At 23.3% G+C, this 16,046-nt stretch overlaps 1 protein-coding gene across 2 annotated transcripts in view; it reads left to right on the top strand.

Annotated features, from left to right (window-relative positions):
- Nucleotides 1-14,360, top strand: part of LOC134834001 (forkhead box protein O) — a 73,940-nt gene extending 59,580 nt beyond the window's left edge. Inside the window, exons 4-12 of one of the 2 annotated variants that reach the window (XM_063848512.1) lie at nt 1,296-1,401; nt 1,458-1,583; nt 1,647-1,734; nt 2,045-2,308; nt 2,692-2,824; nt 3,290-3,458; nt 3,516-3,649; nt 4,119-4,590; nt 13,020-14,358. In XM_063848512.1, coding sequence (XP_063704582.1) covers nt 1,296-1,401; nt 1,458-1,583; nt 1,647-1,734; nt 2,045-2,308; nt 2,692-2,824; nt 3,290-3,458; nt 3,516-3,649; nt 4,119-4,346 — 1,248 coding nt within the window. In that variant the 3' untranslated portion in view covers nt 4,347-4,590; nt 13,020-14,358. Of the gene's footprint in view, nt 1-1,295; nt 1,402-1,457; nt 1,584-1,646; nt 1,735-2,044; nt 2,309-2,691; nt 2,825-3,289; nt 3,650-4,118; nt 4,591-13,019 lie in introns of both variants that reach the window. The other variant, XM_063848511.1, reaches the window with a different exon arrangement.
- The last annotated feature ends 1,686 nt before the right edge of the window (nt 14,361-16,046 follow it).

Below are 16,046 nucleotides of genomic sequence, written 5' to 3'. Positions count from 1 at the left end.
TTTACTTTAATTTATATCCTGAGCTACATGCTTTATACTTTCATTTAAAAAGTTTTGGGTTCGTAACTGTTGAACTTGAGCCTTCGCGATATAATTGTAATTAAAAGACGAAACGTTTTCTAATCAATTAATACATTTATTCGATTTCTCTTAGAACGATGCGTTCGTTCAGGGCTCTGAAGCTCAATTAATTAATTACATTATTGTCCGATAGAGGGATCCAACAGTAACTTACAGTTATTTATTTATTTATCGTATGATTTCAAAAATTGTATCATTTAAAGGGAACTGTCCACTTTTAAAGTTTCAAATTCATAATGCAATTGATAGATTCAGGGCTCAAATCTTGAACATCGCCATCGAATTTAAACAAGGGACATTCCATCATTATGTGTTCTGTTGTTTGTGTGTCGGCTCCACAAGGGCAAGCAGGACTTTCAACATAATTCGCAATCTGTTGAGATTGCAAAAAGCCTTCCTTGGAAGCTCAAATTCGTTTTTTCGATCTAAGTTTGATCTAAGTCCATATTGAAGAGAAGTAAATTACAATTGATACTATGTGATATCTGTTATTTCTTGCCTAATTTGTTGTTCAATACTCATTTTGAAATTTGGTTTTCCAAACTTTTTAATCTTTTGTAATGGGTTCTTTGTTCACAAAGGCGAATAAATACTATTCTGTTAATTAAAACTTGTCTTCATTGATCAATAGTTCGGTTTAATGATTCAAATTCAAAGTTTACCATTATCCTTTGGCACTCAAATCCTGAAAAATTATTAAATTTATTGAAAGTTACCTAAATAAAGTCTCTTACCTGAAATTTGCCTTCCATTAAGTATTGAAGCTACGTTGATAGCTGTAACAGACAGACATCCAAATTCTACCAATAACAAAAATTGATTCAAAACTCCTTAAAAAAGGGCTAAAGGTGTTTGTTTCCAAGACCACCCCCAAGAAAATTCCCATACAGAACATTTTAATCTGTTGTAAGTGAGTGTTGTCCATTGAAACCAAAATAAATCACTTGACGACAGCCGTAATTCAAAAAGGGTGATGATAAAGCAGCATTAAATGAGGATTATCTGTCTTTTTTCTCCATTCTTGTGTCTCCTTCTTGTCTTTGATGTTGATTTTCTGCAAAAAACGTTTCGTTTTTCCTAATAGAAAATTGTTAGACAAAAAAAGTTTTTTCACATCTTGCCTTGACTTTGACTTATGGGTTCCACTTATTTCGCCATTTACCAACTAGTTGCTTTATTTGTATATCATTAACTTCTTTGTTTTTTTCTTACAGAATTCAATTCGGCACAACCTTTCCCTGCACAACAGATTCATGAGAGTACAAAATGAGGGCACCGGAAAGTCATCTTGGTGGATGCTCAATCCCGATGCGAAGCCAGGTAAGATTTTTTTTGGCCTTGAATGATTTTTGTAGAGACTAATTTTTGTGGTTTAGGTCTTACAGGGAAATCAGTGCGTCGACGTGCTGCATCCATGGAGACATCCAAGTTTGAGAAGCGGCGAGGGAGAGCGAAAAAACGCGTCGAAGCTATTAGAAATGCACAAGCTTTAGGATTAGCAAGTAAGAATTTTTAAAAATTTTAGTTTTTAATAGTTTTTGATTCGAATTTGATTTTTGAAATAGATACAAATGTCATGAACGATGCCACGCCATCACCCAGTAGTAGTGTAAGTGAGGGATTAGACCTATTTCCAGATAGTCCATTGCATAGGTAAGGTGCTAAGCCGTTTTATATTTAAAAATTTTTATAGTAGCAATTTTTTCAAAAATTTTTAAAATTAGATTAGAATTTTTTTATAAAATCAAAAAAAAATTATTCTAGCTTTCAATGTCTATTCGAAAGTAGATTTTTAGCATTTTTGCAAGTTTTTAGCAAGTTTTAGTAGTTAAAATTTAATTTTTTATTTCTTTAATTTTTTTTATTTAAAAATTTTTTATTTTTTTTTTCTTTTCAAATTACTTACCGTTTAATTTGCGCCACAATCAAAATTTTTATCAAAACCAAAAAAAAAAAATCAAAGTGGTTCCTTTCAACTGTCGCCCGATTTCCGGCAACGTGCCTCATCGAATGCCAGTTCCGTGGGTCGCCTCAGTCCGATTCCGGCGCTCGTGTCACTCGACAACGACTGGGCATTCGGCGGCACCAACTTACAGGAATTCGGGCAGGATCTCACGGATTCCGGCGTTGCCGCCAACCCGACATCGCAACAAGGACAACAGCAACTGGACGAGCTCGCGGGATCTCTAGCGGGCGACCTGACGCTACACAATGATTTCCTACAAGGGTCAGTATCTTGCTGTGACGCAAACAAAAAGTCGTGCTTCTTCTTCTTCTTACTAACCTGCTAACCACCATCAACGGGATCAATGTCTCTGCTGTAAAAAAAAACTAAAAAAAATTGTTTGAATGGGCTTTGGTGTCAGTCAAAATCGGTGTACAAAAAAAAAATTAACAAATCACGATAAATTGGATACGCTTCTCAATTACACATTTTTTGTTTGATTTTTTTGCATCCTTTGTTGTGAAATTTTTGTTTAAGTGTTTGCAATTTGTTTGATGGTTGCTTTTAAATGATATTTTTTTCGAATTTTTGAACGATGAAAATTATCTGGAATTTTTTTTTCTTACCTTTTGTTTCTGCTACCGATGGTCATATGGCTGGAACAGATTTACCGCAGCAGGGCAAATGCATAATCCGCAACAGCCGCCACCACCGTACCAACCACCTCAGCCATACTCGATGCAAGGAACAGTCCCATTCGGCATTCATAATCACATTTTGCAGAATAGTACAAGAGAGGTAAGTTAATTTTTTCTTAAATTAAAATTAAATTTAAATTAAATTAAATTTAAATTAAATAATTTTGAAAATATATTTTTAAAAAAATTGAGATTGGTTTAAAATTAATCTTTAAAAAAATTAAATTAAAATTAAATTAAATTAAAATTTAATAAAATTAAATTAAAATTAAATTAAAATTAAAAGTTTAAATTTAAAATAAAATTTAAATTTAATGAAAAATTAATTAAAAAAAAAAAATAATATGAATTTTTTTTTTAAGAAATTAAAATTTAAATTTTTATTAATTTAATTTAAATAATAATAAATTTCAAAAATTATAAAGTTTCTAATCATTTTTTTTAATTTAAATATTTTTTATCCTTAATTAAATTAAGAATTATTATATAAATAATTAAAAAATAAAAAAAAATATTTTAAATGTAAAAATAAATAAAATAATAAAATTTACCTTAATTTTTTCAGTTACAGAGCATGTCACCCGCATCTGGCACTGGAATGTCTCCGTCGTATCCGCATAGCGAGCCATCACCCGACTACACGATGATTGTGCAAGGATCACGATCAAACATCCAGAGACCACCGTCACCCAGCCCACCGCTTACGCCAAGTTCCCAAGGTGTCTCTAGCATAGGTGAGGAGTCGCTGTCCCTTAATTTGCGGCAAAATCTCATCTTTCATCCTCACTTAGGCGATAGCAATACTCCCCAAACACTCATGGGCCAATTCATGAATGCGCTAAATAACTCCAGTCCCAGCAACGTGGACGACTTGAATATCGATGTCGATGGCTTGCAAGGCGGCTTGGAATGCAATGTGGATGAAGTGAGTTTTTTTTCAAATTTTTTCAAAAAAATTAATAATAAAAAAAAAATTAAAATAAATAAAATTAAATAAAAAAAAAAAAAATTAAAAATTAGTTTAAAAAAAAAAGTAAAAAAATATTGAAAATAAAAAAATCTGTAAAATTCGATTAAAATTAGAAAAAAATGTTTTAAAATTTTTTAAAAAATAATTAAAATTAATTAAAAATAAAAAATAATTTGAAATTTTAAAAAATAATTTAAATTAAAATAATTAAATTAAATTGAAAAATTAAAAATAAAAAAAGTAAAAAAAATGGAAATAAAACATCATAATAATTAGAGATAAAATTTTTATAATTAAAAATTAAAAAATCTTAAAAATTTAAAAAATAATTCAAATTAAAAAAAAAATTATTGAAATTTAAAAAAATGAAATTTAATTAATTAAATTAAAAAAATTAAATTAAATTTAAAAATTATTTTTTTAGATCATCAAACAAGAATTCAGCATCGACGGATCGCTCGACTTTAATTTTCCACTTCAGCAACAGCAACTCCAGCAGCCGCAACAATTGCTGCCCAATGGCCTCCACTATGCGCCCCAACCGCACGAAACGGTCATGAGTGTCCTCAATGGCACATCGAACTCGCCCGCTGTCACGGTGCAACACAATGCCGCCCGACAGAGTGTCACGTCGCCATCGTGGGTGCATTAAACGTGCGACAACAGCAAAAAAAATATTAAATGATAATTAATTAAATTAAACAAAAAAAAATTATACGTGTAACTTTTCTGTGAATGGACTTAGAGATAAAAAAAATTTAGCTAAACAAAAAAAAAATTAGAACTGTACGAAGCATCTAGACAAGCACTCTGAGGGGTTGTTCACACGCCGCCACCGCGTCTATTAAAGGAAATATTAGTCGTTGTTGTAGGAAATTCTATATTTAATTTATAAGGTGAGTAATTTTTTTCTTCTTGCAAAAAAAAAAAATAATTCAGAACCACCACAGAAAGACAAACAAATGATTAAATTACTTCCTTGATTTTAATTTAATCTACAACCATGAAGGACAACTTTTTTTTTCTTCCGACGAGTGTTAATTAAATTGCATCTAATTTACTTTCGAGTCGCCCCCATGTTTTAAAAAAGTTCTGATTTGATTGAGGGTTCGTTGTATGAATTATTAAGGTGACAAGTGGTTCATCTCGGGCGAACGAACACACCAAGACGTGGAAAAAATCTAATTTGTTGAAAAATTAGTCATTTTCTTACATTTTTCTTCATCACATTATTCACAGTTTAATAAAGACTGGAATGCCGCGGAAAGTTATGCGCCCGAAAAAATTCTTTTGCTAATTTTTGTTTTTTTTTTAAACATGACTTGAAGACGTCTTAAAGCTAAAAGAAAATAAATTACTTAGAAAAAGTCTGGGGCACGTGTTAGAAAAAAATTTAAACAAATACTTCAAAGAAAAAGTTTTTAATTTTTTTTTTCAAAACGATTTTACAAGCTTTGTAGCTTTTTTGTTCATCAATTATAAAAAAAAACACAAAAGAAGATAATTTAATTGTACATCATCAAAAATTAATAAATCTTCTTTATTTTTTTTATTTGAATTTTTAATAGAGGAAAAATTCGGGGAAAAGTAATGGGAGTCATTAAACTCAATTTCTATGCTTTGTAAGGTCATTCGATAAATAATTTCTTATTCAAATAAAAAAAATGATTAAATGTTTTCCTTCGAGGAATGAAAAATGACAGTGAAGGACAATCCTTGATTTTTTTTCTATAAATAACGATAAAAAAAAACTAATTTCATACTTCAATTGCAATTAAGACGCGATTAAAAACAGATTTTTTGTCGCCTTTATCAATGTTACGATGGAAAGTTACAATTTTTTTATCGGATTTTAAGAGTTTTTTTTTGTTAAAAAATTGTCTTTGAATTTTAATATGATGTCTGTCTGTTTAAATTTAAAAAAAAATTAAAAAATAAAATAAATAAATAAATAATAATTTTAAATGTGTTAAAAAAAATAAAACTAAAAAAAATTATGGTTTATAAAATATTTTTAATGTAATAATTTTTAAATATTTTGAATTTTCATTTAACTTTTTATTGATAAAAAAATTAAAAATAAAAATAAAATTAAAAATATTTTTTTAATTTAATTAAAAAAATATTTTCAAATTATTAAATTAATTTTAAAAATCATTAATGATAATTTTAATAAATTTTTTTTTTTAAATAAAATTAATTTTTTTAATTTAAATTAATTTAATTAAAAAATTATTTTCAAATTATTAATAAAATTTTTAAAAATCACAAGTTTTTGATAATTTTATTTATTTGGTATTTTTTGGACTTAAAATAATTTAAAAATTATCAAAAACTTGTGATTTTTAAAAATTTTATTAATAAATTTGAAAATAATTTTTTAATTAAATTAATTTAAAAATAAATTTAATTTTAAACAATATTAAATTTTAATACATAAAAATTTAAATTTATTTATTTAATTATCATTATTAGTCGTAGTAACCTTTTTAGTTACAATTATCATCGCAAAAAACAAATAATTTCTTCAATCGTTCCACTGTTTTGAAATTGATGACTTCAGTAAAAATCGGTTTCATTAAATATTATAAATATTAATTTCGAAAAACCAAATTTCATTCATAAAGCCATCGTTCCTTAGAAATATTTGACATCTAAAAATAAAATAAAAAAAATATTGTAAAAAATTTATTAAAAAAAAATTCACAGAAAATTTTCTTAAAATATTTTTTGAAAAATTTTATTTAATTTTCAATAAATAAATTAATTTTCTAAAAAAGTTTAATTAAAACCATTTTTAAAAATTTTTTAACCCTAAAATAACTTAAAATACGCTAAAGATCGACTTTTTCTCACACGACAACCCTTAAATCTCTTTTATTTTTTCCTATAAATAATCATTATTTAAAACTGACACACTTTGACATCTAGCTTACGGAGACCAGTCAGACGTTTTACAAGAGAATAATTAATACTAATCGTTGCTTGCTTGATGATTTTTTTTTCTTGTATTTTTTTTCTTCTTGCCTGACTTGACATTCCCCCTCATTAAAAAATTGCATCGCCCGATATGTTCACTTGACTGCGCCTTTATTTAATTTCTCTCTCTTTCCTCTCCGATGGATGAAATTCTATCTTGTGTCCATCGAAGGAAAAAAATAAAAACAAAAACTTTTTTTTCCGTATCTACGAGAAAAATCTATGAATTCAGAAGAAAAAAAAAGATCAATCAATTCAGTAGGGTGGAATTAAAATGTAACAACTTGTTCCTTTTATTTTTTTTTTTTTTGCATAATATAATAATTACTTAACAACTCTTCGCCCTTAGCTTTCTTCACTAATTTCTTTCGTCAAGAAACAAAAAAAAACTTTGCTGTGTTAATAACGTAAGCAAGTAAATAAATAAACACATCGATGATGGGGCGACATACATGATGAAAGAAAGTACGAGGAGAAAGGGAAATGTTCGTAAAAATCAGTGGGTGAAAAATATTTTTATGATGAGTTGAATGTTGTTGTGGGGTGAAAAAAGAAGAAAAGGAAGGAAAATAAGGAAGAGAAACAAGTAAATTTTTTAATAAGAACATCATGTCATTGAGCATAATGTCATTCATGTGTTGAATATATATGAACGTTGACGAGGAATTAGAGCAGGCTTGACTTGATTTTGCTGTGTTCGCCTTGGTAGCGACGCCTAAAATTTAGTCATGCAAGAAATTTTACTAATTTTTTGGGAAATCAGAAAAAAAGGAAAACTTTTCATGTGTGCATTTATGATTATTGTGTTAATAACGTCGTTAGGTTCTTGTTGACAAAATAAAAATAACGGGATAGTTTCCTTGATTTATTTTTAGATCTTTTATTTTTTTCAAGAAAAATTGCGTTTTATTTAAATAAAATTTTAAAAATAATTTATTTCAAAGCGAAAATAAATTTTTACCAAATAAAAAATTAATAATGAAAAATAAAATTAATTTAAAAAAGTTTTCAATAATTTTCTGCTTTTTTAAAATAAAAAAATATAAAACAAATAATAATTTTTAAAAAGAAATTTTTTTTCTAAAAATAAATTTTTAATATGAAATTTAATTTTTTTGCCTAAATTATTATTTTTTAAAAATAAATTTTTAAATAATTTAAAATAATTTTTTAATTAATTTTATTAAATTTTTAAATTTATTAATTAAATAAATACCAAAAAATATGAAAAATAATTTTAATTATTAAAAAAAATATTTATAAATTTAATTTGAAATAATTTTAAAAAAAAATATTTTATTTACAATTCATAGTTTCATGAAACTTAATGTCAGTTTTAAAATTATTTTTTTCAGTTGAAGAAAAATCTTTATGAAAAAATAAATAAAAAATTAAATAAAAAAAAAATAAATGAAAATTCTCAAATAAAAAATTTTTTAAAAAGAAATTAATTATTTTTGTTAAAATTATTTTTTTTTAAAATAAAAATTTTTTAAATTAAAAAAATTTTAAAATTTTTATTTAAGAAAAATTTTTGATATTAATTTTTTATGACAAAATTTTAACAAATTTAAAAAAAAAATTTATTTTAGAAAATTTTTTATTAAATAAGATTTGATGATTTAAATAAAATTAATTAAAAAAAAAATTTCAAGTTAAAATTTTAAAAAAAAAAATATGAATAATAATTGTCAAAAATTTTTTCTAAAATAATTTTTTGTAAAAAATATTTTTGTCTAAATTCATGTTGAAATAAAAATTTTCAGCATAAATTACAAAAAAAATAAAAATTGAAAATATTTTTAAATAAAAAAAAAAAATTTTTAAATTAAATTTTAAAAAATATTTAAAAGGGCCAAAAAATGGTCAATTTTATGAAATTTTTATTATTTTTTTCAGTTGAAGAAAAATCTTTATAAAAAAAATAAATAAAAATTGAATAAATAAAAATAAATGAAAATAATATGTTAATAAAGTTCCGAAAATTCTCAATTAAATAACAAAAAATATTAAAAAAATAAATAAATAAATTTTAAAAATTTAAAAAAAAAATCCGCTCAAGTCTCTAAAGCTGGATTTATTTAATTTTTACTTTTCACTGAATTTTTTTCAATTACTAAAACTCCCATAAATACAAGAAACTATTCAATATTAATAATAATAAAAGGAACTCCATTCCTTCCTCTTACACTCTTTTCCCTAGACAACTTAAATTTTTATTATTTCCACTTTATTTACGATTATTACTTTTAAAATGCAATAAAAGAAATACTCACTGCACACAATCATTAGATATAAATTGCATTGTTAACTGAACATAATGCAATAATACACTTAATCTGCCTTTCTTCTCATCTCTTTTTTTTCCTCCTTCCTTATGAGAAACGGATCGGCATCAATTCAAAAGGAAAAAAGTGTAAAAAATCTCTCAAACATAATAAGAACTTTTCCTTCAATTGATTCGTCGCATTGTTGTGGCTAATAATGCGAATTGAATTGAATTGAAGAAATTGACCATTGAATGTGAAAATTGATATCCTGTTAGGTGGTATCCGAGCAAGACGACCAAGTTTTTTATAAATTTTCTTTTTTTTTCTTCTTTTTCTCGGGTACGTCTCAAGTGTACTTGTCGCCTCATTGTGTCGTTTCTATCATCGGTTAATCTTATTTTGCTGCCTTTTATTATATAAATATGTAAAATATTATCTCATTAGGTGGAAAAGTTTCCAAGCAAAAATTTAATTTGAATGGAATTTTCTTCTTAAGAGACATTTTTTATTGTTTAAGGTGTCCTGTTTGGATTTCAAAGAAAAAAATAAAACAATATTTAGGACAAGACAACGAGGAAAATTTTTTCCAGTAAAAACAATAAATTAAAAAAAATGAATTGTGTATAAATTATATTTTTTTTGTCAATAAACACAACGAATCAATTTAATTTAAAATTTAATTAAAAAAAATATTTCTAAAAAATAAAAATTTAGGATTAATTTTTAATTTTATAAATTAATTAAATGTTTAAAAAAATTTTTGATTAAAATAATTTTTTTTTTAAAATAATTTTTCGAAATTTTCGATTTCAATTTCGAATTTGTAAATTAAATTTAAAAACATTTTATTTTTACTTTAAAAATTTAATTTTTTATTAAGGAAAATATATTTATATTTTTGAATGAAATTTCATTAAATTAGTTTTTTAAATTAAAAATTAATTTTAAGAAAAAATTTATTTTAAATAATAAATAGATTAATTAATTAAATAATTAAATAAATTTTATTAATTAATTAAAACTAATTAAATTTAAAAAATAAATTGATAAATAATATTTATTCTTTAAAAAACAAAAACAAAAAAATCGAAATAAACAAATAAAAAAAAAAAATTTAAATTATACGTAATATTTTTTTTACTAAGTATTAAAAATTTTAATATATTTTTTTTATTTTTATTTTATTTTATTTATTTTTATTTTAAAAGTTTTAGAAATTAATTAAATTAAAAAAAAATTATTAAAACTAAAATTTTTATTATTACTGAATTTTATTATTTATTTTAATTAATATTTAAAAATTATAAAATGAAAAAGTAACATTTTACTTCCTTGTATCTTCCTCAAAAAAAAAAGTTCGAAGAACAAGAACGGACAAGTAGATTATAATAATAAAATTATATTAAAGTGAGTGCGAACAACATATTTCATCTTTCCTCACCTTTTGTAGAGCAAAGAAGAAAAAAAAAGTTAAAAGAGGGACATCTTCATTGCGCGCGATAAATTGGACTTAATTTGATGAATTATTCTGCCTTATTAATTTTTTTTCAGAGGAAATTTGAATGCATAAACTTCTGTCGTGGATTTCTTGATAAATATTTTTATTCCGTCCAACTTTAAGACAATTCTTCTTACAAACAAGCAATTTTCCACAAATTGATATCCGAACTTTAGTCATTCATTCATTTCTCCTCGAAAGACACCCGAAGAAAGAGAAACTGTTAATTATTTGGTTTGTTCTAGCGTGAAAATCTGTAATCAATTATTGCTTGCTTGAGTATACAAAATCTTCCTTGATTGCATAATCTCTAAAGTCTTCCGTTTCTCTCTCTTCTGTTTTCATGATAATTGCCTCGTTTCCAAGGTGCCAAAAATTTTCTTACATATTTTCGGGATGCAATGCAAATTAAACCACATTTCGTATCACGAACAGCTACGAGACGCGTCGCACCACCCGCAATATGTCGATTACACGACTTCTAATTTAAAACTTTTTTTTATTTTTTTTTTGCACGCGTCATCTTCCAATACGTTCGATTTTATTTTAGGGAAACGTCGTCAAACTTTTTTTTTCTTTTTCGTTACATGTTTTTAATAATAATTCACTTTTCTTCTTACAATTTTTTGACATATTTAATGACAGGTTTATTATAACATTGTTAACAATGAACGCGCACAAAAGGAAGGAGCGCTTAGCAACTTTTGTATTAGCAAAAAAAAATATATTCGATATTAATAGAGGAATTTATAGAGATGTGTGTTTAAGGGGAGGGGTGCAATTCTTAAACAGAACGACGAAAGATGAGAAAATTACAGTATACAAGAAAATTTGAGGTTTTTGATATTCTGCAAGGGGACGACGACTGAATGTAGTAAAGTGGCATGTTAATGATTTGAATTTTTAATTTTCGATTCGATTTCTTTTTTTTTTATTTCTGACATTGAAAGACTTCTCTAAATTTAAAAAAATAAAAAGAACTGATGAAAAGAAATAAAATTATTAGGATTTTTTTGAAATAAAAAATTTTAATTATTTACAATTTTAAAATTTACAAAAAAAATATGTTAAAATTTTAAATATTTTTCTACTTCTTAGAAAAACTCTGAAAAATGAAAAAACTCTTGAAAAAAATATATTTTTTAAGGTTTTTATTAAATTATTTTTTTTTAATTCATAAATTTATTTCCTAAAACATTTATTTAAAATTTTAGAGCTTATAATTAATTTTTTCTCCTGAATTGGAAGAAAAAAAAAAATCTGAAATTAAATTGATAGCATCTTTTATACTGAATTTATTTTTAAAAAATAAAAATTTTGCCAAAATGAAAATTATTAAAAATTCTAAAAGTTTTAAATTATTCTTAAAGTATTTTTAAATTAAAAAATAAAAATTAAAAAATTCTTTAAACTATTTTTTTATATTTTTTCAAAAAAATAATTAAGTTGAATAGATTATTATTATTTTTAATTTATTAATAATTAATTATTTTTTGAAAAAATATGAAAAAAATAATTTAATTTTTTTTTATTTTTTTTTTCTATTTTCAAATATTTATAAATTAATTATAATTTTAAAACATTTTCCTATTTTTTATTTTAAATGAAAATTTTTAAAAACTCTAAAATGTTTTAAAGTTAAAGAATAAAAATTGAAGAGTTCTTAAATTATTTTTTTTTCATACTTTTCAAAAAAAAAAAAAAAAAAAAAAAATAAATAAATTATTTAATTAGTAAAAAATTAAATAAAAATTTATTATTAATTAAATTGTTTAAAATTCTGATGATGAAAATATGAAAAAAAATATATTTTTTTTAAATTTAAAAAATTTATGAAAAAATTATTTTATATAAAATAAAAACTAATTATTTTTACAAAAAAAAAAAAAAAAATTAATAAATAAATAACAAAAAAAGAACGTAAATTAAGGAAATTCTTAACTTTTTGTTAGAATCCATTAAGAAAAATGCGCATCACAAAAAAAAATTTCCATGAACCAAAAAAGAAAAAATCTCCATAGAAATCTTTTGTCCGAATTTATTACGACTTTCGACCTACTTCCCATATCAATTACATTAATATTATTATTACCGCCATTTAGCATCATAAAATCAAGAAAAAGGCCAAACAAAAGACGGAAAAACGTGCGAAGACAAAAGACTTTTGTTCCACTTTTGTTTGCCCTGAAATAATAATAACATCAACACAACAATCCCTTTCAACACAATTCTCAAGAGAAAAATCCTTTTTTTGCCACCACTTTCGACACTTGTTGCTCCTCTTTTTCCTCTCTACATGTGTATTTATTTGTACAAAAAATGAATAAATATAAACTCCCGTACAGAGTGATTATGATGATGAACAATAATTTGCCTTGTACAAACATCATCATCATCATCATGAACAACAAAAAAGGGGTAGAATATTTAACTTTTCGACTTTTTTTTGTGAAACATGCGGCGGCGGCTGAATGCAAATAATTTTGTTGATTTTTGTTTGACTTTTTTTCTGTGGTGGATAAAAATTATATAAAAAACTTTTTTTTCTAATATTTATTTTTTTTTATTTTATTTGCAGATTTCATACGTAGTCATTAACTTTAGATTGCAACTGCTAGAGGCACTGAATTTTTTGGCATCTAATGGTTAAAAAAAAGGAATAAGATCTAGAAAATAATTTAATTTTTTATTTCGGTTCAACATTTTTCTCATCTGGTGAAAAATGAGTCACTCGTATACCTGCATTAATAAAAAAAAAAAATAAATTTAAAAAAAATCTAGGTTTGAGAGAAAAAATAGAGAAACAGAATCACAGCAAGAAAAAAATCGCACACGCAACAGTTTTTATTAAAAAAAAAAAAATAAAATAAATTAAAAAAAAACATGAAACTTTTCACGCTTAGAAAATTATATTTTTTAATGTTTTAAAAACTTTTTTATAACTCTTTATTAATTATTACGATTATTAATTATTAAAACTTTATAATTATTACTGATTCAATACGTAAAAAAAAAATAAATAAAAAAAATGGAAATTCATTCAAGTAATAGAAAATGTAAAAGTTGTTATAAAAAAAATTGTTATTTAATTTTTAAATAAATAAAAAAAAAATAATAAATAATTAAAATTGTTTGTTAATAATTAATTAAAAGTTTTTTTAAACTTTTTTTTTGTACAGCAAGTCGTGCCATTTAAAAAAAATAATTTTCCGGGAGAACGTTAACAATCACACAACACAATTTGTTTGTATATGATGCAAAATGCGCTTCTTTATTAAAATATATTTATTTGTCTTCCGTTGTATTTTTGCTCATTTTTTCACAATTAATTAAATTTTAAAATAAAAAATTAGTTCAATTGTTTGTAAATAATAAAAATAAATAAATAAATTGCTTGATTCTTGAAATGAAAAAAAAACTTGTAAATATTTTTGTAGTAAGTCCTCATCATCGTTGTCGTCGTGATTTAACAAGCTCACACTCACTCACTCACAATTATATAGTCGTCTTTTCATCAAATATAAAATTTCATTGATCATGAAAATTTATATTAAATAATAAATAAACAACTTTTTACCAATATAACTTGAAATTATTTTTAAAAATTGCATTCGTTATGTAAAATTTATTATAAATATTAATAAAAATATAGATAAATGATAAAAATAAAACATTATTATTATTATTAAAATACAATATGAAACTAAAAAAAAGAAGAAGATCGTAGAATATAAAACGTCAATAAAGAAAAGTAATAAGAGACTACGTGTAGAAAGTACGTAATCGTATATAAATAGTAAATAAAAAATAATAAAAATGATTGTAATATTCGGTAATATTAATAATAATGATAATTTAGTAGTCTGGTAGTTATATAATATTGTAGTTATACACATATTATACATAAAAATAATAAAAAGAAAAAAATAATATTAATAAACATGAAAATTGTGAAGAAAGTAATAATAATAAAATAAATGAAAAAAAAATGAAAACATGAGCTAATAAAATTAAAATAAATAGATGAAGTGATAAAAACCAATTAATGTTTTATTTGTTAGAAGTTTTGATAAGATTTTTTTTTGGAGGGGACGAATTTTCTTCTTTTGTTGAGCAATCAACAGTTTTCTAGTTTGATTTTTTTTATTGTTGTTGTCATTGAATAGATGTATGCAGATTTTTATCTTTAATCAATGAATGTAATGAAGTTAGTATTGTTGCTTTGTCTATTCAAATATTTGCGATTTTCGGTTTTTTATTCATATGTGTTTGGAAATTTAATGGTAAGTTTTGTATTTTGATTATTTTTTTCAAAGAGCGTTTTTTAATTTTGGTTGGAAATTTGCTTCTAAAGATTTTCAGTGGTTCAAAATTGAAAAATAGGATTTTTTTTCAGTTTAGATGAGCTTGAATAAATTTTACTAATATTATATTTTTGAACAATTTTGTTAATAATTAAAGTAAATAAAAAATTCTTCTTCAAGAGGGCTAAAAATCACGTTTTTGTTAAATTTTGTGTCATTTTCATGATCTTTAGTGCTTTTTTAGTGAAGGGGGTGCAATTGCCCCCTCCTCTGGATCCGCCCTTGTGCTCATCGACAAAGAAAACTTTTAGGCTCATTTTTTAATGAAATTTTTAAAAATTATTATTATATTTTATTCTTTTTAAATAAGAAAGCCGTAAATAATCTTTTTTCGAAACAAATTTGTTACCAAGATTTTGGACAATTTAAAATTTAATAATAAGTTGAACAATTTTTTTATGTCAAAAAAATTATTTTTTTTTTAATTTTATTTATTTAATAAGGCGAATAAATTTAATTTCTTTATTTTTTGTCAATAAATATTTTTTTTTATTTTTTTGTTTGTAATTTTTTTTATCGATTTTGAATTATTTTTAATTTTCAGTCGATTTTAACATATTATTTTTTTATATTTGAACTCAAAATGAGATAAAAATTAAACAAAATCTTACAAAATTCAAATTTTTGAAAAAAAAAATAATTTTGGTCACGTGACTTTAAAAATTTTTTCACCTATATTTATTAGTAAAGGTCTTGTTTAAGCAAAATTACCTATTCTTTGGTATATTCAATCAAATTTTATGATTTTTTTATTAAAAAATTCCCAATAATGTCAAAAATATTCCATTTTGTGATTTAATTTTTTTCCCCTGAATTTTTTCAAAAAAATCGGCTGAATTAAATTTTGTTTTATTTATTTTATTTTTTTTTTTTCAATTGCACATTTTATCAAAAGAATTCAAAACTTAATTATTTTTTAATTTTATTTGAATTTCTTCGAAAAAATTCGGTTAAATTAAATTCAATAAAATTCTAGAATTTCGGTCCTTAAACATTTTTTTTTAAATCAGACAAAATTAAAAATTTGCAAACGACAACAAAAATCAAAATTTATTTGAATCCTTATAATATTTAGCATCATGTATGTATGAGGATGGTAAGCATAAAATTATAACGGTCAAAAATAATCAAACGTCTAAAATTTTCATAAAATTGAATGCTATGAAGGCATTTATGAATTAATTCATGAAATTTAATTTAATTTATTTTAAAAAATGTATTTTTCTATTAATTTATTTTTT

This window comes from Culicoides brevitarsis, chromosome 3 (assembly GCF_036172545.1).
Source record: "Culicoides brevitarsis isolate CSIRO-B50_1 chromosome 3, AGI_CSIRO_Cbre_v1, whole genome shotgun sequence".
Classification (NCBI taxonomy): domain Eukaryota; kingdom Metazoa; phylum Arthropoda; class Insecta; order Diptera; family Ceratopogonidae; genus Culicoides; species Culicoides brevitarsis.
This window is presented reverse-complemented; position numbering and strand designations above follow the sequence as displayed.